This window comes from Lissotriton vulgaris, chromosome 5, assembly GCF_964263255.1.
Source record: "Lissotriton vulgaris chromosome 5, aLisVul1.2, whole genome shotgun sequence".
Lineage (NCBI taxonomy): Eukaryota > Metazoa > Chordata > Amphibia > Caudata > Salamandridae > Lissotriton > Lissotriton vulgaris.
Genome location: NC_141693.1, coordinates 1,715,589,631 through 1,715,617,624, shown reverse-complemented (window position 1 = coordinate 1,715,617,624; position 27,994 = coordinate 1,715,589,631). Strand labels below are relative to the sequence as shown.

General features: G+C 42.4%; 1 protein-coding gene across 4 annotated transcripts in view; it reads right to left on the bottom strand.

Moving 5' to 3' along the window:
* Positions 1-23,012, bottom strand: part of GPATCH8 (G-patch domain containing 8) — a 351,647-nt gene extending 328,635 nt beyond the window's left edge. For 2 of the 4 annotated variants that reach the window (XM_086923894.1, XM_086923893.1), the window contains exon 1: positions 22,731-23,012. Coding sequence is in view for 1 of the 4 variants with exons in the window: in XM_086923893.1 (XP_086780019.1) it covers positions 22,731-22,775 (45 nt within the window). In the remaining 3 variants the exon portion in view is untranslated. The remainder of the gene's footprint in view (positions 1-22,730) is intronic. The other 2 variants (XM_086923895.1, XM_086923896.1) reach the window with 2 other exon arrangements.
* Positions 23,013-27,994: the final 4,982 nt, after the last annotated feature.

Genomic DNA, 27,994 nt, shown 5'->3' with positions numbered 1-27,994 from the left:
TGGCTACCTTCTTTTTAGAAAATTGAGATTTCTTATTTTGAGCAGGTTCCTTGTCTTTGGACTTGGTGTGCTCTCCTGGGTCTGACCGTCCTCTTCTTTCCGAATTCTGTGGAAGAGATCGAGAGGGACGTGTATCAATACTTTGATATCTATCAGGTTTTTTCAGATTATCCCTATTTCTAAGGTTATATCTTTTCTCAGAGGGCTCCCGTTGGGGAGACTGGCGTTCTCGAGTCGGAGTTCTTTCCCTCCGTCGAGGAGACCTTCCTCTGGACTGGAAAACTTTTTCCTTGGGAGTGGATTGTTTATTTCCATCCCAGCTCTTTTTAGGAGTGTTTAAATTATTTTTAATAAATAATTTTTCAGGATTTTCGAGCAGTTGGGGCTTTACCGGTTTCCCACCCAAGCTGTCTCTACCTAATTCTTCATAGCACTTTTCTATGATTTTTGCAAGCTCAACAGGATCTTTTATGTCTGTTTCCTTCAACTTCTGGCGAATCGCCACAGATGCTGCTTCTCCTCTTATATTGGCTAATAATATAGCCGAGACCTGCTTGAAGTCTTTCAGTAATTTCATACCTAGATTTAAAGCGGGCTCTGGACCGAATTCATTTTGAATCTGTTTTAGCACTTCTGGTATTACCGCCATAGACGGAACACCGTGTGTTTTTGTGTAAATGGAAGCAAAGACTGTACCCCAAGTGTCACAGTCCTCCACGTGTGGTGCGATTCCCATAGGAAGGCAGATGGTCAAGATTCTGTGTTTCTCAATAGGGGTAGTATTAGGAAATACTGCCTCTATTTGAGTGATTTTCTGTGCTAACCAGAAAGGAATTTGTTCCCGTTTTACGGGTGTTTTACCAAGACATGACTGTATGTTCTGTGGTGTAATTTTATTTGTGTTCCCCTGATGAGGGGTCAGCTGTGGTGTATTAACAGCTGGTTGGACTGTTGCACTCCGCATTACATATTGGACTAATTGCCTATGTATTTTTATTAATGTGTTTAGCTGTACTAACAGCTCTTCTCTAGACATTTTTACAATGTCAGGATGTGGTGTGTAGCTGGCTAGAACCGGCCACGTGGCTCCTGGTCTACCTAGTGGACCGAGCCTGGTTATGTGATCATTGTGTTTTAGGGCGCCATTAAACCAGAGCAGGTGCTCTTGAAATTTAAGTGGAATTTCAATCTCCTCGAAAGGAGCGTACTCTTCCGGAGGTTTCTCTATTTTGTAATAGTGAAACTCTTTTGTTCTAGCGTTTACCGCTGGAAAGTTTATCCATGAATAGAATACCTCTGTCTGCCGATACTCGTGAGCCTCTATCACGAAAATTACTGTACCACCTTGTGGTGTCAGTCCGTTCTCTATAAGTTTTAAAGTTATAGATCTTCTTAAGTGGACCGGGATAATAATAGCATCTGGGTCTGTTTCTAGGAGACTCGTGTCTTCCTCTATTAGTAGGGATGCCAGTCTAACTGCTTCCCTTTCTTCTTCACTGTCTGTCATTTAAAAAAAAAAATGCAGGCTTTGCAGAGTAGGTCTCCAAGGAGACAAAGATTAGGTGCACAATATTTTGGAACACTGTATCCTTCAACATTGAATAAACCAGAGCTTTACATAGGAATCTCTTCCTACTAAGGTCGGGCGGATTTTAACCTTTCACCCACTCCAGACGTCTATTGGAGTATTTACGGGAGAAAGGGGTGTGAAATATGCACAACTGAGTTACTCTATAAGTCTTGCGTTAGTTTATCTCCTTACCAAACGTTAGGGCGCCATGTAGTGTAGTTCCTAGTTTCCCACTAGGCCCTGCGCATTGGAATAACATAAACAGTAGTATCGACGTGGAACTGCTTATATTCCAGGCCTCCACTGACTATGCTAAACTTAATTGGGTTGTGTTACCAACTAGCTCAGAGGTCACTGGAAACTTTCTTCTCTGCATAGGAAGTGATCAGCTTCCTTGGCACAGACAAGAAGGGATTCAGTTTTCCAACAACCGTGCAACATGACAACTTTGCTCCTCAGATCAAGAGTCAATCTCTAGGGTCGTGTGAAACAATAGACATGTATTTCACTCAGTCAGTCTAGTGCAGTTTACTTTCACGAGATGTAGAGAATAGAGAGACGGGCGTTTATCAATAAAGGGTTAACATTTATTGAACAGTCTTTCTTCTCGTACAAGAGAAATGTATTGCCACAATTGCAATAATTGTTATTATAAAAAGTACGTACAGTAAGATAAGTATTGCGAAATAGAACTGTAAAAGCATTGATATGGTTTCTTAGCCATACAATGGTTTAAAAGTAATAAAACATATATACAGTCATATATACATTAGGCTAACATACTCAACTGATGCTTCTAACTAAGCCTACCCCAGTGTGCCTGACCTAAGCCTAACACGTGAAAAGGGGAGTAAGTAAGTAGCTTTAAGTTAAGTTGGTTTTGCCAAGGTTTGTTTCAAGAATTCTCGTCTAAGGGTTTAGTCAACACCATACCTCTGAATAGAATGATGGAGGATTGCTATCTCCTTCAGGGGTCTCTCTCGATATCCCAGTCACCTGCGAGGGTAAACCGGAAACGCTGTAGCTGGATTTCTCTGCACGAGAAAGGCAGCGGCTTCTCTTCAGCGCGTCGAGGAAGGAGGGGGGACAGCGTCCGCGGGCAGCTGGAATCTGCTGGATGTCTTCGCAGAGGGACGGCTGTTCAGCTCCTTAAGCGTACTGCACCATAGTTCGCGCTGTAGCGGCGATAATGGTATCAGCAGCTTCACCACCACAGGATAGCAGGCTGCAGCGACAGAGTGCTAGATTTACCAACACGGGGTCGTGCAGGCAGCTGGCTTCAGTAGCTCGTACAACAGGCAATTGCTTAAGGCATCGTTGGTAATATTTATACCTGACAGGTGCCGGGTTTGACGCAAGTTTGCTGGACATAAGACGTCAATTAAAGATGTCACTAGGAAGTGATAGTTATCAGTTGCTCATTAGAGTTCCATTACTAATCAAAACATAGCAAGCGGGGATTTCCAGGTTTGCTGAGTTTTTATCTTGTTGAAGAACTCGGAGTGTTACCTAGGAATATCAGATAGTGACTACTGCTCTGTCATTGCACTAATTGGTCGCAAAGGAAGTGGCAGAGGGAACTATGCTGGAATGTGGCTCTGTTCGTGTGAGGCCAGAGATGACTTTTCAGAAAATCGCACTTGAACGGTTATGCCAATATAGGGAATAAAGGGATTTATAGCCGAATAGGGGCATAAGGTCACAGTATCGATCAGGAACCTAGATAAACACGCAACAGCACCAAAGCCTCAGCGTTGCTGTCTATTAAAGTGGAATGTGCTTATTTTAGTAGCATTACCAGGTGGTTTTATGCCACCGGGATACAAGATGTTTCCAGACCACGTCTTGTATTTTACTAGCTAATGCACTGTGACTTGTAGTCTTGGTGCTCGATCATGTCATTTGAGCCAAACTGAATCCTCAACAGGGGAGGGGTCTCACCCAGAAAATGCTGAAAAAAGAGTGGCAAATGGTGCATTTTCAAGCAAATTTGAGACAACAGGAAGGTGTCAACCACTCTGAGGCTCAAAGTGGTTAACACCTTCCTGCTTTCTCAAATTTGTGGAGGTCTGATGACCCGGTCCAGTCCCCGGCTCCTCCACACCCGCACCCCGTGTAAACACACTTGGGTATAAAACAGCATAACTGTACATCTGCGGTAGAAGTGACGCCTGCTCAATGAAGAGACCCTTAGCTGGGGTCACGCGCACAAAAGCAATTACCATGGGCGCCCAGAAGTCAAAATGATAGTGCTGAGCAAAATGATGCCGCCGTATAAGCAGCAGCGCGGGCTCTGTGCTCACCTTTAAGAAAGTGCGCCATTAGCGTTTCCTGAGCCTTCTGTTGGTTAGCCCTCACTTGCCAGTAGTGACCAGCCACCGGGAGCAAAATCAATATGTCAGCCTCGTAACCGAGCACTTCCTTACTTTATGAGACAGCTTTTCAACAAAATCGAGAATTTAATAAAAACAGACCTTCACAAGAGCTGCTGCATAGGTGAATAACGTACAAACATTAATAAACGGGTGCCCCCTTCTCCCGGCCTGACTTTGAAAAATACTGTGTCCGAGTTTCAGGTCACATTTTAACAACAATTGTGTGTGCCTCGCTTGTTTGAGTAACGCCGATGGAGGTGAATCGACACGAACACAGTAACTTGCGTTTTGTTCTCCATCGATTTACTTTCTCGTGACCATTGTATAGTTGAGAAATTATTTCCCCTTGTGTTAAATATACAGTAGCGTGAATGGAGTTTAATGAGCACACGGTCGGGGGTGGGAGGGTAGGGGGGTCTCCCCCCCAACAAAAAGAAAAACCAAGGAGTGGGTTACTTAAATAAAAAAAAACTCTTCAGTACCTCTGAAGTAAAAGGAAAGAGCCTTCCCTTGACGTGCCGTGTACGTCAAAACAGCAGTCCTTTTTTAATTTTGGTAGACGTGTTTTGACGCTTGTTTCCATGGTGGATGGAAGTAAGGGCTGCTTGTGAAATGCGAGCAGGTGACAGGTACGAATATAATCTTTATTAAAAATATATATAAGCGCACATTAAATTAAAAGAATTTATAAATGCGAGGTAATTTGTAGTTTAAGATGGTTTAAAAAAAAAAAATAAATAAAATAAAAAATAAAAAAAATCGAATGATTGGGTTGTTATGCAGTTAGGAACATTGTATTTAGCCTATCACTGTCGGTATGGCGTTTTGGCGATGTTAAAACTTGCGTTCTAAAAAGCTGCGTGGTAAAGCCACTTGCGAACTTAAATTTGCGTGGTAATGCCATGCGTGGTACTTGTAAGCGTGGTAAAATCATATATTTCGGGCACAGTGTCGAGCACAGCTGCCATGGCCGTTCCTCGCCCTGGAAAGCACGGTGCCCCCTGTGTCATCTCAAGCTTCATTCAACACAAATACCTAAATGACCAGCAGCTCTTGGGAAGAAGTTACTTGTGCTCATGTAAATGCTCTAATATCTTTGGGTCGTGGTCGCTCTGTATAGCACTGAAAAAAATAAACCAGATTTGCAAAACCAAGTAAACCTGGGGCAGCACCAAAACCTTATTTCTCCTCGTTAATCCAGCTGTGGGAGGCATGTTTTCATTTCTCCTAGTTTTTTCCTCTTTCCATGGGTGCTGCATTCTGCAGCACACATAGAAAGAGGAATCCGCCTCTCAGTATTGTTTTTGTGCCGGAAGGTGCCCCTTCCTACACGAAAACAATTTTGCCTATGTTGGTGCTAGACAATTTGTGCGCCAACGCAGTGGGAAAGGATAGGAATGCACCATATTTCATAAATGTGCATTCCTGTCCTTTCACATTGGCGTAGGGCAGCAGAGAAAGAAGACTTGCGGCACTGCCCTAGGCCAAAGCCTCGTAAATGAAGCTTTTGTAGCCACACCTTTGACCACACCCCCACGCTCACTGACCTTTGGAATGCGAATCACTGTTTAATTTATTTCCTCAATGTAAACATGATTTGCTGAGGGAATTGGGGGCCTTTATGGTTTTCAATAGTTGGCAAAGATGAGGAATACAAAGTTCTAGAAATTGTCAGGAGGGGGTCTTTATGCCTACATTTTTTGACAGGGGGGTCTCGGCATCAAAAAGTTTGAAGACCTCTGGCTTAGAGCGAGCATGTAAGACTTATTTGCTCTCCAGCTCGCTGCCCACCAGCAAGTATTTCACTTCATAAACAAATAGCAAACCCTTGTGTTTTAACCCCTTGCGTGCGGGGCGTATTTTCCGCCTGTGCTGACTCCGCCTTGCGCGGCCGGAGTCATGACGGAACAGTTCCGTCATCAGCACAGCTCACCCGTAGCTGATGACGGAACCGTTCTGTCATCAGCACGCAAGGGGTTAATTGTGGAGCAGTTTGAAATGAGCTCTTCGGGCACACTTGATTTCTCGCCAGACTTATCTATTCAGTACAAGCAAAACGACATTAACAAAATTTAAATGGCAATATGAAAGTGCTTTAGACTTTCTGAAGCTCTGTAACCATTTAAGATAAGTAGATCGATGTATATTTATCAGTGAAACGGTCAACCGAGTCTTAATTTACTAATTATGACCTCCTGTATAGAACAAAAAAAGATTGTTTTGTGCCATTTAATAAACATTTAACACACTGCGCTAGGCTACATAAAAAGCAACTATGTGATTTACCTTACACGCAACACTCTGCAGCAGGTACATAAACCTTCTAAGCTTCTTATGACGATTCAAACCTGTGACCATAAATTACAAAGAAATAGCTGCAGGAATGCCTTCACTACCTAAACCATCGTACCAACATTACACCGAGACTTGCTCGGTATGTGTATACACATACCGAGACTTGCTGGATACACATATTATTTGCCTAAGCTATATTAAACTGCATCCGCTTAGTGGCAAAGTAACCTATAACAAATTACCAATTTTTTTTCCTTGTCAAATTCTTCGGACGGCGGAGTTTGTAAAAATAATGCTTATGCACCGGAAGACCATAATATTCTGCTTCTACTCACGACATTGACTTCGTAAAGGATAAACCTCCCCATTCCCCCAACTCTTTTCTGTCACTCTACTTCCAACAAGCATTTGCAATTCTACTTCCCACAAGCATTTGCAATGCAACAGGTCTCGCCTTTGCGAGAGTTAAAGCTATTGGCAATGTAAATGACAATGCCTTTTATTATCTGTTTTGCTAATTAACACATAAATAAAAAGGTACTGTCATTTACATTGCCAATAGCTTTAACACTGCAAATGCGAGACATGTTGCATTGCAAATGCTTGTTTCTCCTCCTAGTGTGATAACTCAATGCAAATTGACCCTAACCAAGCCAAACACACCTCGCCGTGTTTCATGCTACTTTTAAGTGTACTTCATAATTCCATGTTGGAAAATCCATGCAGATTTTATGCTCAGCAAATTTATACTTTGCAGAGCTTTTCTGTGACAGATGGCACAGCAGAGTATAGCATCGTTTTTTAACAAAGTATGTTTCCCAAGTTGTTTTTTAGTTTAAACTAAAGTAAATGATGCATAGATTTCTGTAGAAGTCATATTTCCCACTTCGATGTCACAAAGTGAAAAACAATACAAACAACGTGAAGTTTCAAGGTCTTCCCTACACTTTCACAAAGGTCACAAAAGATTACGCGGCTTGGCACACTGCCAACGCTCTGAAACCCGTCAAGTGTTCACTTTGCGATTGTTACAGGAGGCAAACTTGTTACAGTCCTGCTAGTACTGTCCACTTAGTTGAAGCCACTTTTTAAAGTTTGCTATATTTCAATTTTAATTTACCGTGTGCTGTATGTAAACGCCGCACCTTTTCTCGCCCCTTTGTAATCAGGTCCTTAGACACTGCCAACTTTCTACAGCTGATTGTTTAGTACAACAACTTTGAAAATTTCCTCTTTGAAAGTGACAACTCCGCTCCTACGGAGAAGTTGACGGGTTAATGCATTTCAGGCCCTGCCTGGCATGGCACCAATTCAGGAAAATATAATAAGATCGGCGATAAAACCAGGACTTGTAAGCCGTCCTAAATGTTCAAAACTATAAGGATGATCATTTCACAGTCTATATACAAGCTGTCAAAAAGAAAGGTTCTGATACCTACGGGTTAAAATGATGTGTTCAGAACCATGCAAGCCACGAAAATATATCTAGTAGGCCCCCAGACCGCATAGTTAGCAACCATGCCCGTTTAGAAAATAATAATGTATGATTAAGGCGGAGGGAGAAAGAATGCGCACGCGGACCGTATTGTAAAATATCAACTATACAACAAACGTACTGAAAGTAGGAGTTAACGTCGTTCCACTCAGTGCTCTTAGCTTTATCGACTTCATAAATATAAAATGCTAAATGAAATCGGCTCTGCTGGGACTTGCTCTGTGACCTACAAACCGCACACAGATATCTGCTGCAGACTGTGCATTAACCTGCTAAGCTAGGCACTTCAAGTTCTGTCTAGCGAGAACGGATTGGTGTCAGTACAACGCGAAATATTACATCGCATTCCGTTACAACGGAATTTTTACAACGCAGGATTCATTACATCGGATGCCATTACAACGCATGGCATTACATAGCAGATGGTATTACAACGCATGGCATTACATCGTAAGTATACCTTTTTTTAAAAATGTTATTAAGTAAATTTAATTAATTTAATTAAATTAAATGCATTTTAAAATAGCCATTAATTTAATTTAATAAAATAATATCTATTTAATAAATGTAATTTTAATAAAAATGGGAATAATTAAATTTAATTAAAGTAATAAAATTAACTTAAAGTACATATTTTTATAATTGATAATAAATTAAATTAATTGAAATAATTTAATTAAATTAAATAAATTATTTCAATTAATTTAATTTAAAAATGTAATTAATGAAATAAAATTAATTTAATTTATTAAATATATTTTAATTAATTTAAAAATGGTAAATATAATTTAATTAACCCAAAACACAAACCCCTGTACCCCAAAACCCAAACCCTGCCCTAAAACCTAAAAACACCCCTGTACCCAAAACCCAAACCCTGCCCTAAAAACACCCCTGTACCCCAAAACCCAAACCCTGCCCTAAAACCTAAAAACACCCCTGTACCCCAAAACCCAAACCTTGCCCTAAAACCTAACACCCCTGTACCCCAAAACCCAAACCTTGCCCTAAAACCTAAAAACACCCCTGTACCCCAAAACCCAAACCCTGCCCTAAAACCTAACACCCCTGTACCCCAAAACCCAAACCCTGCCCTAAAACCTAACACCCCTGTACCCCAAAACCCAAACCCTGCCCTAAAACCTAACACCCCTGTACCCCAAAACCCAAACCTTGCCCTAAAACCTAAAAACACCCCTGTACCCCAAAACCCAAACCCTGCCCTAAAACCTAAAAACACCCCTGTACCCCAAAACCCAAACCTTGCCCTAAAACCTAAAAACACCCCTGTACCCCAAAACCCAAACCCTGCCCTAAAACCTAAAAACACCCCTGTACCCCAAAACCCAAACCCAGCCCTAAAACCTAAAAACACCCCTGTACCCCAAAACCCAAACCCTGCCCTAAAACCTAAAAATACCCAAACACCCCAAAACATATACATCAGTACCCCAAAACATATACTCCTACACTCATACTTATTAAAAAAATTACTTAAATATATATCATTTATAATATTTAAAAACGAAATAAATATTTTTATTTATAATTAATAATAATTAAATCAATTATATAATATTAAATAAAATTAAAAAAATTATATACTTACCAATACTTACGATGTAATGGTATGCGTTGTAATAGCATCTGCTATGTAATGCCATGCGTTGTAATGGCATCCGATGTAATGGATCCTGCGATGTAATAGCTGCGTTGTAACAGCATTACGTTGTAATAGTTGCGTTGTAAGAGTAACATACCGCGAGAACAGATGCACTGGGTTCTTTTATAAAGCTTTGTAGAGTGATAACGGTAGCAGTTTGCATAGCCTAAGTCGTATTGTTCGTTTCTAAATAATATTTTTATCACGGTTTAAAACTTTGGTTGGCAAATTTCCCATGCTCTGTCCAGAAACAGCCGTCTTCCCCAACTCAATGCCAGCCTGATAACGGAGGGGATGTTTAACACTTTGCTGAGAAATAACAGCATGTTGGATATTAATAGTATAAAAATAAATTCTGGTTTTGCAGACATATGGCACTCTTTAAAGGGCACCTTTGTTTAGGTGTGAAAGCCACGTCTAAATACAGCACACGTCTAAATACAGCAGAGGTGCCCGCTTTTTAACCCCAGCCTGCGAAGAGTCGCGCATAAACAGGGTGAGTTGCCCTGCGCTTACCAGCAGCACTGCCAGGGTCCAGTGGCGCGAGAGGCCGGGGGCTGCCAGCTGCAGGCGCTGGGGCAGCCAGTCCATGGCTGCTATCCGTGCCCGGGGGCACTGCACACATCCTCTGCGCCCGTACAGTCCGCTCTGCCCCGGCCAGGCAGAGGGCGGGCACTAAGCGCCGGACCCCTCCTCTCCATGCGCGGATGAGGCCTCGGGCTCGCCTAGCGCCCCACCCGACGCCAGGTTGGAGGGAGGCGGGGAGAGGTGTGGGCGGTGCCTTGGGCGACGGACGGCAGCTAGTGGCAGGAGGCAGGGTGGCAGTCCCAAGGGCACCGCGGCGGGCACACCATCCAAGCTGAAGTTATGCCTCATAAAGAGAGAGAGAGTGTGCGGCTTCACTTCTTTTACCTCAACCCAGTGCATATTTAAACCCAGTGATAATAACGTACATCGGTGAAAGCAACGGATCAAACGGACTAGGAAATAGGCCGGAACCTTGCCAAGATTCTACCTGACGGAAGCACGTCATATTCTGCCCAGGCCCATGGATCCAGCCTCACGGAAAGTGCAACTAGGTCTGTCTGCGGGGACCTCAGACCTAAATATCAACGGTTGCTTTATTTTTACATATGATGATCCGACATACAACTTACAATTAACAAGGAGGTTCCATCAAATGCCTCCTTCCAGCAAGGAGAACGAGGCAACAATGGGAGAAAACCGCACAGACAAAAAAAAAAAGGGACGGGAAGAGCTACAGAATCCCTCCCCTCCAGGACTCCGTGATCGGCCTTGTGGTTGCCATGGCAACGTTTCTGGAAATCGGTTTGCGACACCAGAAGTCAGGTCACGGAGTCCTGAAAAGGAGGGATCACAGACGGACAAATCATCCAGACAGGGTCATTGTCCAATGGCAGGCCTCTATTTCGCGAGGCCGGCCAATGGCAGAAGGGGCGTGGTTTCATGCCCCTTCTTGTTTACACAACTTCCGCCTGCAGCAGTGCATGCGCTGCAACGCAGGCTTCGACCTAAAAAGGAGGTTAATGAGTCCATTCGTTCCATTCCCAGCACTACTATCATTAATACCAATACTTTTAAATGGGCATGCATTGTCTGGTACCGAGTACTTTAACTTTTTCTTAATTGGAAACAAAAAGTAAATTAACTTTTCAGCAAGGGTGCAAAACTTTGACTTGGAGAGTACCAGCACTTCTCAGTAGCAGACGGGTACGCTGAGATGGGAAGCACCTGGACTTACTTTTCTCATTCCAAGAAGCACTGTTTAACCTCTTCGCTGCGGATGACGAGCTCAGCTCGTCATCAGCCACGGTGGTCGTGTGCTGATGACGAGCTGAGCTCATCATGTAACGCGGCTTTTTAAAATTTGCCGCACACAGCGGGAAAAGCCGCCGCAGCGATGCGGTTAATACACCCTTTAAAGTACGCATTGGTCTTATACCAATTTTATGTCAGCATCTCGTTCTTCGCCTAATCTCCTTTACAGCAAGTATGACTGTGTTCCCCTTTCGATTACACCAAACTCTGTTGTCACCCTTAAGGGACACTTAAACACCCTCGAATGGTTTACTCAGAATCATCTGCAGCTACAAGGCCTCCTCTTCACTGGACAGCCCTCAATCACTTTAGCTTCTATCTAGGGAAACAGATTAGCTTGTTATTGAACAAATAATATATACCTAGTATCCGCACCCTAGATGGCCTAAACATAATCCTTCTCTCTCGTCCAGAGGTGCTCGCTCTTAATTACACATAGTCCGCCCATTGTAAATAGGGCAGAAGGGCTTACAGGAACCGGAAGTGGTGTAACAGTTTAACAAGGTGTCTGGGTGGCCACGGCTGGAAGGGCACTCAGTTGTTTTTGACAGCCGTAGAGGAGGGGGGCGCTGGAATACTCAGCACCAGTGGGCACGGCCTACGTTCAGCTCACCTGCAGTGTGGAGATGTGCTTGTCATTGAACTTGTTCTTGCGCTACCGCAGCACTAGAGAGGTTTTGCCCACGCAGCCCTCCCTGAGCAGCACCACTTTGAAGGAGAAAGCCTTGTTCCCGACTGCCAGCCGCCATAGTCCTCTCGCGCGCCGCCTCCTGTGATCCGACAGCACGGAGAAGCAGAGAAATAAAGAGACAGTGATTTGACTGCACGAAGCGGGTGAAAAGCACACCAGGGATGACAGAAGTGTGCCCGAAAAGAGGCCATGAAGGGTCATAAGGCTGTTGAGAGTGACACTTCAGCCAGTCTTGGGATCTTCAAGTGCTAGAGCTCTCGCCGCAGTTTCATGTAACTTACTTTTCAGCGCTAGGTTTCGTTTTCAGTTTCTATAATTGTCCCAAGCTCTCTACTCATATAGCCCGTAATTTTATGACAAGATGAGAGGTTCATACTATGCGCCTGTTCTTCTTGTTTAATTGAATAGCAACTACATAAACAAGATGTCAGCTGTTGTTTTATTTAGTTGCTTCGCCGTGAAATGGATCCAAGAAAAAAAAAAAAACGCCCGCGAGTGGTGAGTGCGCGCCACTGCCAGCATATGTCTTCAATTATCGCCCTGTGTCTGGCCGCGATAATTGAAGATATATGGCCTTTGGTGCGCGTAACAGTCACCAATAGGCCATGGGCGGAGCTACGCGACCGCCTATTGCGTGTTCTGTTAAAAAACAGGACGTACTCCAAGCCCAATCAAAACGGACCTTGGAAATAACACGCATGAGCTGTGTGGAATTTCCAGGTCTATTTTTGAAACCATACTAAAAGGTCTTTTCGCTTCGCTCGCCCTAAAAACAGACAACTCAAATGCATAGGGCTATAAACTGAGAGTCCACTGTATATTGAAAAGGATCAGTGCTGCAAAGGGCCGGCCTTTTAATTGGACAACAGTGGTACTCTGAGCCATCTGAAATCAAGCGGTTTTAAAGTAAAGTTAGCAGTCTCCGTAACCTAATTTAATAAGTTTGAAAACACAAACACCTACAGATAAAAAACATTTGATCGATAGATTGGGTACCCAGCCACCCTTGCTTTGGTTGTCTGTTTGGAAAACTGAGGAAGCTGCAAGGGGATAATTAGCGATTGCTAAGAAATGTGATAAAGGTTTATACATACCTTGGCTGGGTTAAATGAAGAACGCATTTCAGGAAATGGGCCTTGGTCAAGTCTTTTCTAATCCGGCAACCAGCACTTTACCAGGGAAAAAGCAAGTTCAAGCTCTCCTATTAGCACAGGCACAAGGTCACGGGCTGGATGTCGAATCCCTCAAACCTACGGTCACAAAGTACTTGCGATTATGTTCAGAAAAGTCCCTAACTAGCTATTTGTGGAATGCTGGCAAAAGATCGGATCAAGACTTACTTACTATTTTGGTTTGAGGGGATACATTTAAATATTTGTTGTCTTTCCTTTTAGGTTTTCAGCACAATCTTGATTCTCAACCGTGTCTTTGTAATAGTCATTCTGGCCAATCTGTGCGGCATTTTATTTTCTTTTGTGGGCATTATATAAGATTTACCAAGAAACACCTGGTCCCCCTATTGAAGATTACAAAATGAGAAAAAGCGCAGGTCCGCATATCAACATTTTAGGGAGTTATCAGATGTTGAAACATGCCTGTGTGTTAGTGCGTTTTTGCGGGTTGTGGTTCGCTCGAGGGGTACTAAGCACTTTGACTCATTGTGCTCTTGTAGAAATGTTTTAATTTTACGACTGAACAAGGCCCTTCAAGTCAATAACAGTTTTAACATGTGACATTGTTGATAAAAAAGGGCTGGTTCGGGATACGTATTGAATTTTTAATGACAGTAAGCCTGCCTTTAGGTGCTAGGCGCTGTTGGTCTCGTATGCCATCTGCCAATGCACACACCGATTTTTTCATACGCTTATTCACTGATTGTTTTACTTGAAATGTGGTTTTATGATGAATTGAACATGCAGAGAATATATGTGCTTAAAATGTTTATTTTATTATATGTTTGCACTTTTATGGCTGCATTTGCGGCAGACTAAAGTTTTATGATGAGGATGAACATTTGGTTTAGGGAGGCCCTTGGGGTGTGACTAATGGCATGTTGGTAGTTTATGACCGGAAAAGCCAAAAAGCCAAGAGAAACGTCACAAATTATACAACTTAGCGTTTAGAAATGGGAATCTCCGGAACAGTGCACGGCTCACATCGGATACTCTATATTTTATTAACAAAGTCATTATATACGTGAATTCTGCTATTCATTTTAGCTACTAAATTTAGAAGTCCAAGACTTTAACTTTGACAGAGTTAAAGTAAATGATATCCAGGTAATGCCATTTTAGGTCTCGCTGATGCGGTTACCAACATAACTATTGTAAGCTTTGTGGCTGCCCCTTGGTAATGATTCAATTTTTTGGGATTCCTCATTTCTCCATTCCAGATTTCATGGCTTTCGTCCCTATTCTGTCTCGTTGTGTTTTGACTGGGTGAGTGATACTATTCCTCTGCTGACATCAGGACCTTTCCTTGTACTCCAACAGACTATTTTTACAGCTCTCTACTTCTTCCCATTGCCCAGGTCTTCATTTAAAATCCCACTGTGTCACTGATTCATTCACATACAATAACCTAGACATCCACCTCATCATACAAAGATGGATCACTCATCTCAGAAGGCTTTACTAACAACTGAATGCCAGAAAACTACAAAATCACCAGTCAGTCATTAAAACTTTATTTGGATTATTACAACCATACTATACATTTATGAAACTTTATAAAAACACAAAATATGGAAAATTTGTAAATTGCATTTCAATCATTTCCCGGAGGATAACCCTGACAACTTGTTACTCAACAGTATCCTCCTAGGTTGTAAAAATCACATGGGTAAACATATATAACCAGGCCTTCCAAACACAATACATACATTAACCTCATAGCTGCTATTACATTCCTCCCCAGTGCTGCGCTGTCCATTAGAACTAGTGCTGAATGGACGTTCAATGGTCGTGCGCAGCACTGGGGAGGTAGCGCTGCTGACGACCACTGGCCGTCAGCAGCACTTAAGGGGTTAAAGTGCAATCTCATTTACATACGCCTATAACTCTGTACTCAGGAGAAACCCCCTAACTCTACTCATTTATTTCCCCAAAGCGCAGGCTATATCCAGATTTATCATTCCCACCAGGAGATCTGCAGCTTGCTTCCTATTCATAGTCCTGTATTTTTTTAATATCGGGCCTAAAATCTCCTTACGTATATCAAGGATCATCCTACAGTCTAATAAAATATGATTAATATCACAGGGGAAACCTAACGTACATGTGCAATTGCCATTACTATTCATCATGACATTTTTAACCCGGCTATTTACATAACAAGGATTTATACCCATTCTCAATGTTAAAACCTCTTCTTAAATGCTGGTTAGGCAACTTGTCCAAGTAAGGGTAGGAATGGTTTTCTAAAATCCATACTTGGATCATATGGGACACCGATATTTTTTGCCAGAGATACTCTTGATCGCATATGCGGGACACATCCGCTCCCAATGACTGTAGTTCTTTTTTTCCTATAATGGCGTGTCCTAACTGAGTATCCAGATCTATTCCTAGCTTCCCATAAGCTTCCTTTAGTGAGAATCTTGTTTCTTTTGCCCAAGATAACTCGCTAGAGGTAATATCCTCTCTACACCACTGTAATATTTTTCTGGGAGGCGCCCCTGTCTCCAGACGCTGCCAAAACCGTATTAGTGCCATCCTAGTTGTATTTGCCCAGGAAGTGACTCCCATCTCCAGTCTTGCTGCTTGTACCATTGCTGATTTTGGCAACGAGAACAAGCTTTTCAGGATCATACCCTTCTCTTTATCCCAACCTTTTTTCCCACTGAGGAGGAGAACCTCTGATCCATATAGGAATTGCGCAGGGACCATTGCCAGGTAGGCCTTTATAACCGGCCCATGTGACAAGTCTCCGTAAAAGCTATTAAATCTTTTAAGCCCTTTATAGAAGCTGTTGCCATAATTTTTAATGCTTCCAGATGGGTGGTCCAATTCAAATTACTCGTGAACCATACTCCCAAACCTCTATATTCCGTTACCTTCTCAAGTAGTTCCGTACCTAGATACCAAGGGAACCGGGTCTTACTTTTGCCGAAACATAGTATTCTGGTCTTTTCCATATTTACTACCAGTTTTTCATTCAAGCAGTATTTATGGAACTTATCTAGTTTCCTCTGCAGGCCTATCTCCGTCTGGTCCATGATCACCACATAGTCTGCATAAAGCAGACAGGATATATGGTTACCTCCTAGCTTTGGGCTAGCCCCTCTAACCTCTCTTAGATTCAGAGGTAGGTCCGCTATAAACAGAGAAAAAAGCAACGGAGCTAATACGCACCCCTGCCTTAAGCCATTTCCAATCTGGATCCTGCCAGATAATCCACCCTCCTCGCTTAGGACTACCTGGGCCCAGTTGTCTGTATGTAAGGCCTGGATAAAGGCTAACAGGTCTGTGTGTATCTTATAGACTTTCAAGGTAGACCATAGCTGCTACCTGCTTACAAGGTCGAATGCCGCGCAGAAGTCTACGAAGCAACAAAACAGGGTACCCCTTTGCCCTATAGAATTCTGCGCTACCGCCCAGAGGGCAAAGCAATGATCCACTGTTGAATGCCCTTCTTTAAATCCCCCCTGTTCAGGAGGTACTATACAATTATCTTCAGCCCATTCTTTTAAGACAAATCACTAGTTAACCACGCACTCACGTTTTCTATAGCTGTGTCTGTCATCCACAAAGTGCCTCTGCAGCACACAACACATTGGTGCCATACTCACCCTTTTTAAAATGACTTCACCAGGCTAATCCTCATACCCACCCAGGACACCACAATACATCTCTTTATAAAGGACAAGGAGAGCAATGAGGCGACAGTTGCTGCAATATTGCATGGTATATAAAATATGTTTAATGTGCAATGCCGGGCTGTGACAAACATGTTTTCATAGACTTCTCCAAAATATTTTTAACAGGCATCATATAAAACAGTGATCACTTTTTTACGAACCGTGACTTGCTTAGTCTTACAATGTTCATTCATTTCTATATCCATTAGAAGCCAGAAACCTCTATCACAAAGGCAATATGAATATGAAGCAACTGAAATAACCAGCTTTGTTTCAGACCATTCCTTTCTCCACTCTACATATCACTCCATGCCCGACAGATGCCACCCCCAAACACCCCCTGTACAAAAATTCAGACAAACCCCAGGTTGCCACACTGCCCAATGAAACTGAGGTAATGTTGTAAGCCACTGCCATGCTGGTGGAGGAAAATATTCTGTCGGCCAAGGAATAGACCTGGTGGCCCCATACAAGCATTGAATACTCTGATGCGTGGGAGGGCTGAGGTCCAACAGTAGTAGTTTATTTCCACCAATAATTCTACATAATAGGACGAACCTGTACAGTTTCTCTGATGCTCCAGTATGAACAGGAGGGCTTTATTATATTAATACCAACCGATTAACTGTAACAATAGCCACGGACCAATTAAGAGGCAGAAGTTGTCCTGATTCTTATAGCGCTGTTCAAAGCCTGGATTGTTGCTGTTCAGCTGCTACATCCAAGGCAGAACCCACTTTAACGAAGCTTGTGATGGTCTGGGTTGGAGCTATTTTTCCTACAAAGGACTACGTGAGAACATTTGTCCAGGGTTTTGGCTTTTCAGGATGGGTTAAATGATACGGATATTGGAAGGATAGACGTCTGGTATTAATGAATTCAAAGAGGTGCACGAGGCACCATAATGGTGCAGAGTTCACAAATGCTGGACTACGGAAAAGCCCTCTAGGCAGGAGCCTCAGCCAAACTCCTGAGACGACTGCAACGCATCCATAACGCCTCTGTACGCCTGATCCTTGAAACCTCTCGCCACAGTCACGTCACACCCCACCTGAGAGACTTGCACTGGCTCCCCGTCAACAAGAGGATAACCTTCAAGCTCCTCACCCACATGGCACTCAACACCATACCAGCATACCAAAGATGACTCAGCTTCTACAGCCCCACCCACCAACTCCGCTCCGCCAACCTTGCCCTCGCCACAGACCCCCGCATCCGAAGAGCGACCTCCGGCGGAAGATCGTTCTCCCACATCGCCTCCAAGACCTGGAACACCCTCCCCAACCACCTACGGCAGACCCAAGGCTTGCTGACCTTCAGAAGACTTCTCAAGACCCAGCTCTTCGAGCAGTAGCGGCATCCTCCCACCCAGCGCCTTGAGAGCCTCACGGTATGTAGTGCACTTTACAAGTGTTATGATTGATTTAATGCAGAGAAGACACAAAATGTAAATAGTTTAGGGAACTGGACTTAGTGTATTTTGGGACCATAAGTCTGATATTTAAAGTGTTGCTACTGCAAACCCTGCAATTATAAAATCACACGGTCATTTGACTGCAAAGATGTTTTGAAAGCTACGATTTATCAACTAAAAATAATAATAATAAGAAGAAGAAGAAGAAGAAGAAGAAGAGGTATGAAAGAAGTGTCGGAATGGAATGAATCAGAGCACTACAGCAAAGTTGTCCTGGCGGGCCACCTTCCCATTGAAGACTCATATTGGATATCCTAAGAGCAGGTAGTAAACCAATGCCTGCTTCACTGTGCTACTAAAGAAGAAAAACAACAACAAAAATATTTTTAAACTTAGCAGTCATCCCTTTTAATGGAAATGGACTATTATTCATAAGGCAGATAGTTTGCGACCTCCCCGAGAATGTACAATTTGCAATATGACGTAATAGTATATAGGTTATTGGGACTCTTAACCTCGGCCTTTTCAGTCACTAACAGGGTAGAGGCTCCAGGATTTTCTCATAGATGTGCAAACTTTAATAACCATTTACCTCGTGTCATGAACACAACTGCAATAAATTCTGTGAAAGTACATCCTTCGGTCGTTACAGAAGACTGCTCCTAACGCTGTTCCAATTTGTGCACACTATTTTGAGCGCCTCTACTCACTGACTGGAACAAGCAAGAAAAGTATACAAAAGTGTCCAACAGCTGCATGTATCTGGTCAGTTAGTTTATCTCCCACACAACAAGCACATTATGATAAAAGACACACTACTGCTGGGACGCTGCAAAAGTGTCTTGCTGGAGCAAAAGAAGTCTGAATTCCAGCATTAGACTTGGGGTCAGAAAGATAAAGTCTCCTAAAAAGAGTAACTTTAAAGCCCAGATTATACATTTTTAGATGCAGATTCCGATTTCCACTAAGACCTCACAGCTTAGAATGCCTTAATGTGCAAACTGATAGTGTTTGAATACAAATATTAACAAAGACTTATGATTAAACCAGCCCTTTCGTGTGCTTAATAAATCCACAAAAAAATGTTAGGCTCACATTGTGTGGTTGGATAACAAACCAGAGGAAATAACGGGTGTGTCCGCATAATGGTTAGGATAAGAATGCCAACCTTATATAATACAAAACAAACGTAAAATATTTCAGTAGATGTTAGCCAGCAAAACACTGTTTGTCTTAAAATGTTGATAGGGATCAATCACATCAGTATCCAAAAAAAGGTGTATGCGGATATATTTTCAACATTGAATGATCCACCTCCAAGACGGAATATTAATTAAAACCGGCTGGTAGCCGCAAACGTGAAATTGTGAGGCATGTTGAAGAAAAGTACTTAAAAACAACCAAATCACGAAAGCACACAAAGGAATGACAAAGCGTTTATTCCTGCTCTCACATACCGGTAATTAACATTAAACCGCTTTTAATTCCAAATATCGGTAGGAAACCCCTTTGAGCTACAAATACTGTAACAAAACACGTTCTGAAAACAGATCTGTTCATCAATAATTCACAAAACGCCCCATGCAGCAATCGTACCATGAGCTGAAAAGAACACATGTACAACCGTGATCATACTGATGCTAGTTCCTCTGCCGTAACGACAATATACATAACAAAATGTGACATGTCAATACATTGCATAAATAACAAAGACACTCAAGTAAAAAAAAAAAAGACCCACCAATCTCATGGTACATACTGTGCACCAAACGGATGTCGACTCATGAAGGAAATAGAACCCAAAATGTACGTTGGCCATCTGCTAAAAGTCGACTGCTTTAAATAAATATAACTGCGTCTATGCCAGTACTGTTTAATGGTATGCTTACATGTTTAAGTTCATGGCATCATCTTTCTGTCGGAATCCAGTATTATCATTCGTTGAGAAGGACATTAGTAAAGGAACATTTGCGATGCGGTTTTACCACCTTTGTAACGTTGCTCAAATACAATAACATCAAGCAAATATATTATTTAATACACAAGTACGACGCGAGTATACATGAGCGAGGAGTTCATTTTAAAAATGTCAAAACGTTAACAATGGAATTCAAAAAGGACAGTCTGTGCTCAATATAGGTTCGGTGACTAAACACTGGAATGTAAAGAAAGAAAAAAAAAAAAAAAGAAGCCCCATAATGTATTTAAAAAAGCTAAAGTACAGAAAGGTTATTCAACAAAACCACGATGGTTAGACATCCTAGGTCCCACAATGTATAGACAACTTTGTAGGTATGGACTTGACTGAGCGGATACCCAAGTAGGCAACCCACTGGGGACCCCTAGAACCACAGGCAGCGTTAGGCCACATAAATGCCATTCAATTTAGAACGGCGTTTATGAAAACCACTTGCATTGCGAGATGCGCACTCATGCCGTTTCCAATTAGATGTGCGTTACTATTATCCGATTTCATAGCACTCAATTTACTCCGGAAGGATTGCAAACTACGTCGACCAAGCCTGGGCCATGAATTGGTGATCAGTGGTAAATAGCAAAGTCAGAAACGAGCATTTAGCGAAGTGAAGCCACTGATATCATCCGTCAGGGGGCCACATTATGCGACACCGTTTACTAAATTATGCACCACGTTTTGTGCAATAGTACATTCATTAAAACATTAATTTAAAACTTTTGATCCGTTTGAGATAAAAACGTTTTTTGTTAAAAAATCTGCAGATTATAGGGAAATTGCGACATTATGTGAAAAATGCTGCAAGATTGCATAATTCCTGAGCCATGACCAAACAGAACACCTTTTCAGGAACTCTTCGTGGTATGCGTTACTGGTTTATATCTGACCAAACGAGCAATTCCACATAGGAAAATATATATTTGTAAATGTCCATTCACGTTCTTCTCGAACCCTCTAGGCGCATTAAAAGCCAAGATAACAGTTGTATGTACCCTGATATAAAATGCTCAACCCTAATCACATGCCTGCAGGGGGCCCACTCATTAGAAAAATCTGCAGGCACAGGATAAGAGTACGGTTAAACGTATTTATTTGTGTACAGGTGGAAAACATTTGCTGCAAGGATATAGCTTTGCCTGCACAAAGTTCAACTGAAACAGGCATGCACTTGCAAAGTCAAAGGTCTGGTTTTAATCTGCCAACGCTTGTAAAAAAACAGACAATAACTGCGGTTAATATGCAATGAAAATGCTATTTATCAAATTAAAGCCTGTCTTAAAAAGAAAAAAATATTGAAGTTTGATGACTAACTGAACTTTTTAGATGTAAAATAATCTATAAGGCAGTGGCAATGGATTTACTGGAAGATGGAATGATGCACCAAATTGCCAATAGAGCAAAGTGATTGAAATACTACTTTGGGCACAGCAAAAGCACACCGGGATTATGTTAATGAATTTCAACTGTCAGACAGCTGCGATGTCAAGCTAGAACTAAAATTAAACTGCTTCAGGCTTTTTCACAACACTCCACTTACAAATCACAATGTTCCTTTTTCTCAAATGAGGAAAGGGGATGCTAAGGATAATTAACCCACTGACAAAAGTCCTAAATGCTATGATTACCTAACAAGACTTCATCACACTGAACCCAAGTATCTTTTGGAGCTCAAATCTATGAGCCCAGATGGTGACTTAAAGTAATGACCGCCACTCCATGAAGAAATTGCGACTAGTTGCCACATTAAAAACTAGTTCATGAAACCCTTACCGTAAAAACCTTTATACGCTCCCAAAAGCATCGACCCCCGTCACATACACTCAGTCGTAAAAGCTACGAATTTAACCCTACAAATGTCTTAAAAAAAGATACGATATTTGACACCACCTAGTCCCAAAACGTATTTGGACATTTAAGATGGTGGCCACTACACCAAATATGTTCTTTACTCTTCCAGTGCCCATCTACCAGAAGACTAAAAGGCATGGTATTCATACCAGCATCCATACGTCATGCTACATGGTCCACAAATAAAAAGGACCCTAAGCAAATCTTGCCTTTGAATGGAATAACAAAAGCATCCAAGCCTTAATGCAGATACTGGTTTGGGAGCGCAATCAGCCAATAACAACTATCTTACGATGCCCAGAAGCTACATTCTTCATCTATAATCACTAGAACTAAGATCCTTACCCGATATAAGTCACTGAAATACTCGACAACATAAGACACGGAGCACAGACTGAAACCATGCCGCCCTGTATACAATCCTCTAGGGGACCGCAAAGTCTTCCTCTCCGACCTTCACAGCTCCTAAATGCCAAAGCCTAATGGGCCCTCTGTTTATACACACTCCTAGTGGGAGTAACGCCACACCTTACTACGAATACCAGCTGCTCTTGAATGCCAAGATACAGCAACGAGCCCCTACCCAGAGGCCTTAGTACGTACACAGACAAGACCCAAGAGGATTGTACGAAGTGCTCGCTTGAACAGGCTGGAGGGCCGCATGATCTACGTTGGCCGATTGACGCAAGCCCCCGCTCTACGCCTACCTGAAAGTCCCTGTCCTCGTTAAACCGAGAGAACCTGTCAGCCATTTTGCCGTCGGCGATGCAGTCACCATCCGCCTCCGTCTCCGTCTCCCACGACCGATCAGCAACGCGCGCCGCAGGCAACTCACGCACGAGCCCGCGAGAGCCGCAGCCTGCGGACCGAAGCCCCTCCTACCGACGACGCTGCCACCGAGAGGCCTGGCATGCTGTACTGACAGCTGGAAAGCCTAACGCACCCCGCCTCTCGAACTCTACTCGAGGACAAACAGGCACCGCCTACCCTAGACCTTCAGTGCCCGAATGGGAAGGAGCGTGACAAAGGTACTTTAGGGGAGGGCAGTTATTCGCCGAAATATGCAGCCATATTGGAACTGCTAATTTCTCGTGCTAATATATATCTAAACACGCGGAAGCTCTGAAGATTAATGAACAATACAGGTTTTATGTATTATAACGTTTTAATTTCACTTTAGTCTGAAGAAAAAATTGCCTAAATTAACGTCTAAATTAAGTTTACATTAAGTATGACTGTCGCTTGATTTGTGTTATGCGCGTGAATACAAACTATATGTATGAGGCCCGTTTGTCTTCTACAGTAACGATTAAGATCCAGGTTGTTCACCCTGGACCTTGGGTATCACGTTCATGACAACGCATAGAACAGTTGGGAATCCAGCGTGGCGCACGGCTGGCGTTCTCTCTGAAACTCAGCAGCGCTTACATGAGCAGCACCTAAGCGCGTGACTGTAAAACGGGCACGCGCAAGCCATGAAAAATAGTGTCTATGCTCATCTTGTCCGGTCAGGAAGATCAGACAGCCTCAATCAATCTCATGCCCTTAACCTAGTGTTAAATGCACGACTTTTAATTATTTATTTATTTATTTATTTTATGCGTTTTTATATAGCACGGCCCTTACCCGAAGGTGTCAGAGCGCTTCACAATAAGAACATAATTGATACATAAGGAGAAAATTACAAGTGAGCATGGTGCAAAAGCAAACGTTACGTTACATGAGGCAATAGTGACAATTGTGCATGGATCAGGAGCACACAAAATACAATAGTTCGCAAACGATACGTTACATGAAGAAAAAAAAGTGCCGTGTGTGCATGTTACAAAAGCGTACAAAGTAAAAGTAGAGGTATAAAACTTCAATAAAAGGCAGATACTCAAAACACAAGAACAAACTGCGTTACATGAGGCAATGGTGGCAATTGTGCAGGTATCAGAGGCAAACAAAATACAAGAGTGTTGTATTGAAAGAAAGCACTTCATGTGTTGGTTAAGTAGGTTTATTCCTCAAGCAAGCAGGTACACAGCTGACAGGTAATAATTGGAGCTAACTTTGGCAACTATATCTTTTGTTGTGCTATCGGATTTCAAGGCACTAGCACACCTGCTAGAAGTTTCAGCTTTACGAACTAAGGCTAAGATGTCATCTAGACAGGCGTCGCCATTCATCCATAAACGTTCCTGAATAGCAGGATTGTTTGCGTGCATTACCACCTGATCACAAATTAAATCATCTAGTAACCCACCAAACGCGCAATCATTCCCCATCTTTTTTAACTCACCCACATAGTCATCAACACTTTCATTCTTGGATTGCTTCCTCTGAAAAAATTTATATCGCGTAATACCAATACAAACCTTGGGGGCAAAATACTTATCTAAATTTGACAGAGCAACAATAAAAACATTACTGTCCCCAGCCCCAACAACAGGTTTGTTCATCTGATTATAGCATTTAAGACCTTGTGGACCTAAAGAGTGCAAAAGGATGCGTTTCTTTTGTTCTGCAGACATTTTGCCATCGGAGTCCACAGTCTCCATGTAATTCAGAAAATAGTCTTTCCACTCCAACCATTTCAAATCTGGGGAAGAACCTTTGGACCAAAAGTCTTGAGGATTACTCAAAGAGAATGTTTGTTGACTCATTTCCAAGAAAGAGAAATAAAAAAATTTAAAAAAATACGATGAATTCCGGTGGAATTGTTCAGTGAAAGAAGTAATTAATGAATATTTACTTGAGAAGCAAGAAAAAAAAAAGAATAGTTTTTCCTTCACTGTCCTTTCTTCACCACCAGTGAGTTTAAAATCCAGGAAATGTAAAAGTTTGTGAAAACAAAAGAAATGTCAAAAGCCAAAACGTAGAATTTCTTAAATAATATAAGAAAAGGTTGTAAATACCTTAAAAATGCTTCAAACAGCCACTTCCCTGTGTGACTGAGTCAGCTGAATTCACTCGTGTCAGTAAGGTAATTTTCTGACTACGAGTAGGCTAGACCAATCCAAAATGGCCGCCGCGTATGACACACACGTTCACTTTGATCGTCTGACGTAGGAGCAAAAGACGCTGGAGAAAGCCAGAGAACTTACGAGCGTGCGGATGAGAAGAGCATCAGAGGCAGCCACGCGCGGAGACTCCAATCGGCATTATTCAAAAAGTAACGGTAAAGGCTCTGAGTGACAATGCGCGTTTGCTCTAATATCTAAAAAAAATATGTTTACAGCTTCACAAAACACCAGAAACGTGCTCACCGCCCAGCAACTCAAAGTCTTTTTTCCTTTACTCCAAATGCGCCTCGAAACACTCCGTAACGTCGTCTCTGCTTGCAAATCACAAGGAACTAAATTCTTCTTTCCTCTTTTAAAAAAAAAAAATCTTGAAGAGTAGAGGTAGAATATCCCGATCGTCGCCACTAGTTGTATTGAAAGAAAGCACTTCAATGTTGGTTAAGAAGGTTTATTCCTCAAGCAAGCAGGTACACAGCTGACAGGTAGTCAGTCAACGTCAACTCAATTAAAGTAGAGCACATAGAGGAAAGTGGAACACAGTACACTACATTCTAAAGAATGTGGAATGTGCACAGTTAAAGATACATTACATATTGCACAACATAACAAAGAGGTAGCAAACGATACATTGCACAAGGAAAAGTGACGTGGGCATGTTACAAAAAAGTACACAATACAAGTAGAAGTATAATACTGCAATAAATGCCAGGCACTCAGACTACAAGAACACACTGGGAAGGCACTTCTATAGTCATGGAGAACAGAATTTCCTATAATGGAAGGACTTCCTTCAGATAATAGAGAGGGCATGAATTACATTTGGAAGTGTCTTTGAAGGAGGATAACTTTGAGGTCCGTTTTGAAGGCCTGGGAAGAGGTGGAGGTCCGGAGCTGAGGCAGAAGTGAGTTCCAGATTCTCACTGCGTTGCCTGAAAAGTATTGGGCTATCGATTTTTCCTTCTTGAAAGTGAGAGGTTCATGCAATACATTTTCAGCATTACGTGATGGCCTAGAGCCTCCAGAGAATTTCAGTTTATTCGCCAGGTAGCGAGGGGAGGAGAGTGCAAGGATTTGTGGGTGATACAGGCAGTCTTGTAGATAGATCTTGCCTCAACAGTAAGCCAACGGAGGGTGGATCAAATGGGTGTGATGTCGTCGCTTCTTTTGGCCCCATATATGAAACGAGCTGCTGAATGGAGAACAGATTTAAGGGGGGACAGGTGGGATTTGGGGAGGCCAGTAAGAAGAGAATTGCAACAGTCCAGTCATGCCTGATCTTCAGCTGTCTGCCGTTTAATTATTGGCTGTTTCCACAGACGCGTTCTGGTAAATAGATGTCCTTCGATGAAAGTATACAGTGTGCGCCCTCAACACTTTAAATCAGAATGAGAAATTGCAAGGGTCCTTTGAGGCCGATTTTTGCGCCTTTTGTTTATATAGGAGTATCATCATCTATGAGTAAAAAGAGGAAGTTTTTCAGTATTCAAAAGTACTAATGCACATTTTTTGTTCAATATTTCGCTATTAGCAGTCTTAGATTCAAGCAACATCTCAAACTCCGACATATGTGTGATGTCTGGGACCTAGGTCCACATGCCACTAAAATAACGACACAGAGGCATGGTTACGGTAACTGGAACTGGCCCAGGGCTGGTGCATCCAGCCCCTTTTATTTGCAGGGTCACATGACCAGTGACACCTACAGCCCTGCCAAGTACCACGCATCAGGCGTTAGACTAACGCATTTTTATTTGGTGGTCCCTATCACAGTACTAAAATGCATTATCGCGCATTCTAGCGCCTGTTGTCCAAGTGTGCGTGCTGAGCAAGTAGAGCTAAGCAAGTAGTGACCGGGACTGCGGATTACTGCAGTGTGGCACAATCAAACAAGCATTGGCATAGCCAATAGGTCTCGCCTTTGGGACCTTATAAGTATTTAGTTATACAGCACAATATCCTTGGTGCAACAACATCAACTGTTGCATGGCTAAACAATTATAAGTTTCCAAAGGTGAGACCTATTGGCTATGCCAATGCTTGTTTACCATCTCCTTCTATTGCTGCAAATAACAGAACTCACTCCTGAAGGAGCACCAACTCTCTGACTCTGAACCAATGCACAAGGAACAGTTGCACAACCAATTGTTTATTTCAAGAATCACTACAAGAAGCCTTCAATCCGATTCTAAAAAAAATACGAAAGACCCAAAACGGAAGCAAATGCGGACATGCGGAATCTGTGTGCTAAAAAACAACGCCATGTATATAAAATAATACACAACAACACTCAAGGATTAAAGAAGAAATTTAATCCACACAAACACTAACTCTGACAACTGGAATAATGATAACTAAATGTGTGATACGGGTTATAGTAGTGTATAGTGAACTAAATGCAGAAAAACAAAGTCTACACTTAAAGCGTAAAAACAATACCAAGAAAACAGCCTCATAAGCATTACATATTCCACTTAAACTGAGTTGCTATTAACGTACTCCAAATTTTATCGACCCGCGAAACATGAAAGGTTGAGTCCGCCCTATGGGGCTCCAGCGTGTCAACTGCATATCATAAGCAGATCGGTTGTCAGAGCTTTAACCCTCTGAGCTATCTACTCGTAAAACACAAAAGGCTGCCACGCGATCCAGGCTGCAACTTCATATTCGTGTTAACTCGTGTAAGTGATGTTTGAAGACGGGTGTTACACGAAAGAAAGAGAAACTATTTACAGAGTAAACAAACGGGCCTGGACGTGGCATTACAGGTGAAGGAGCAGTTAAATCCTTGCACGTCCAGCGCTCACACACTGAGCGGATATAACTGAGGACCGGAGGCCGAGGTGGCCCGGGATAGACCCCTCATTGTTCCATCTGAAAGGGCAGGGGAGTGGGACAGGTGGGAAGAGGAAGCGCAGCTTTCCTGAGTCTGAGGAGGCGGGCTCTGCCAACCACTCCAGGCGATG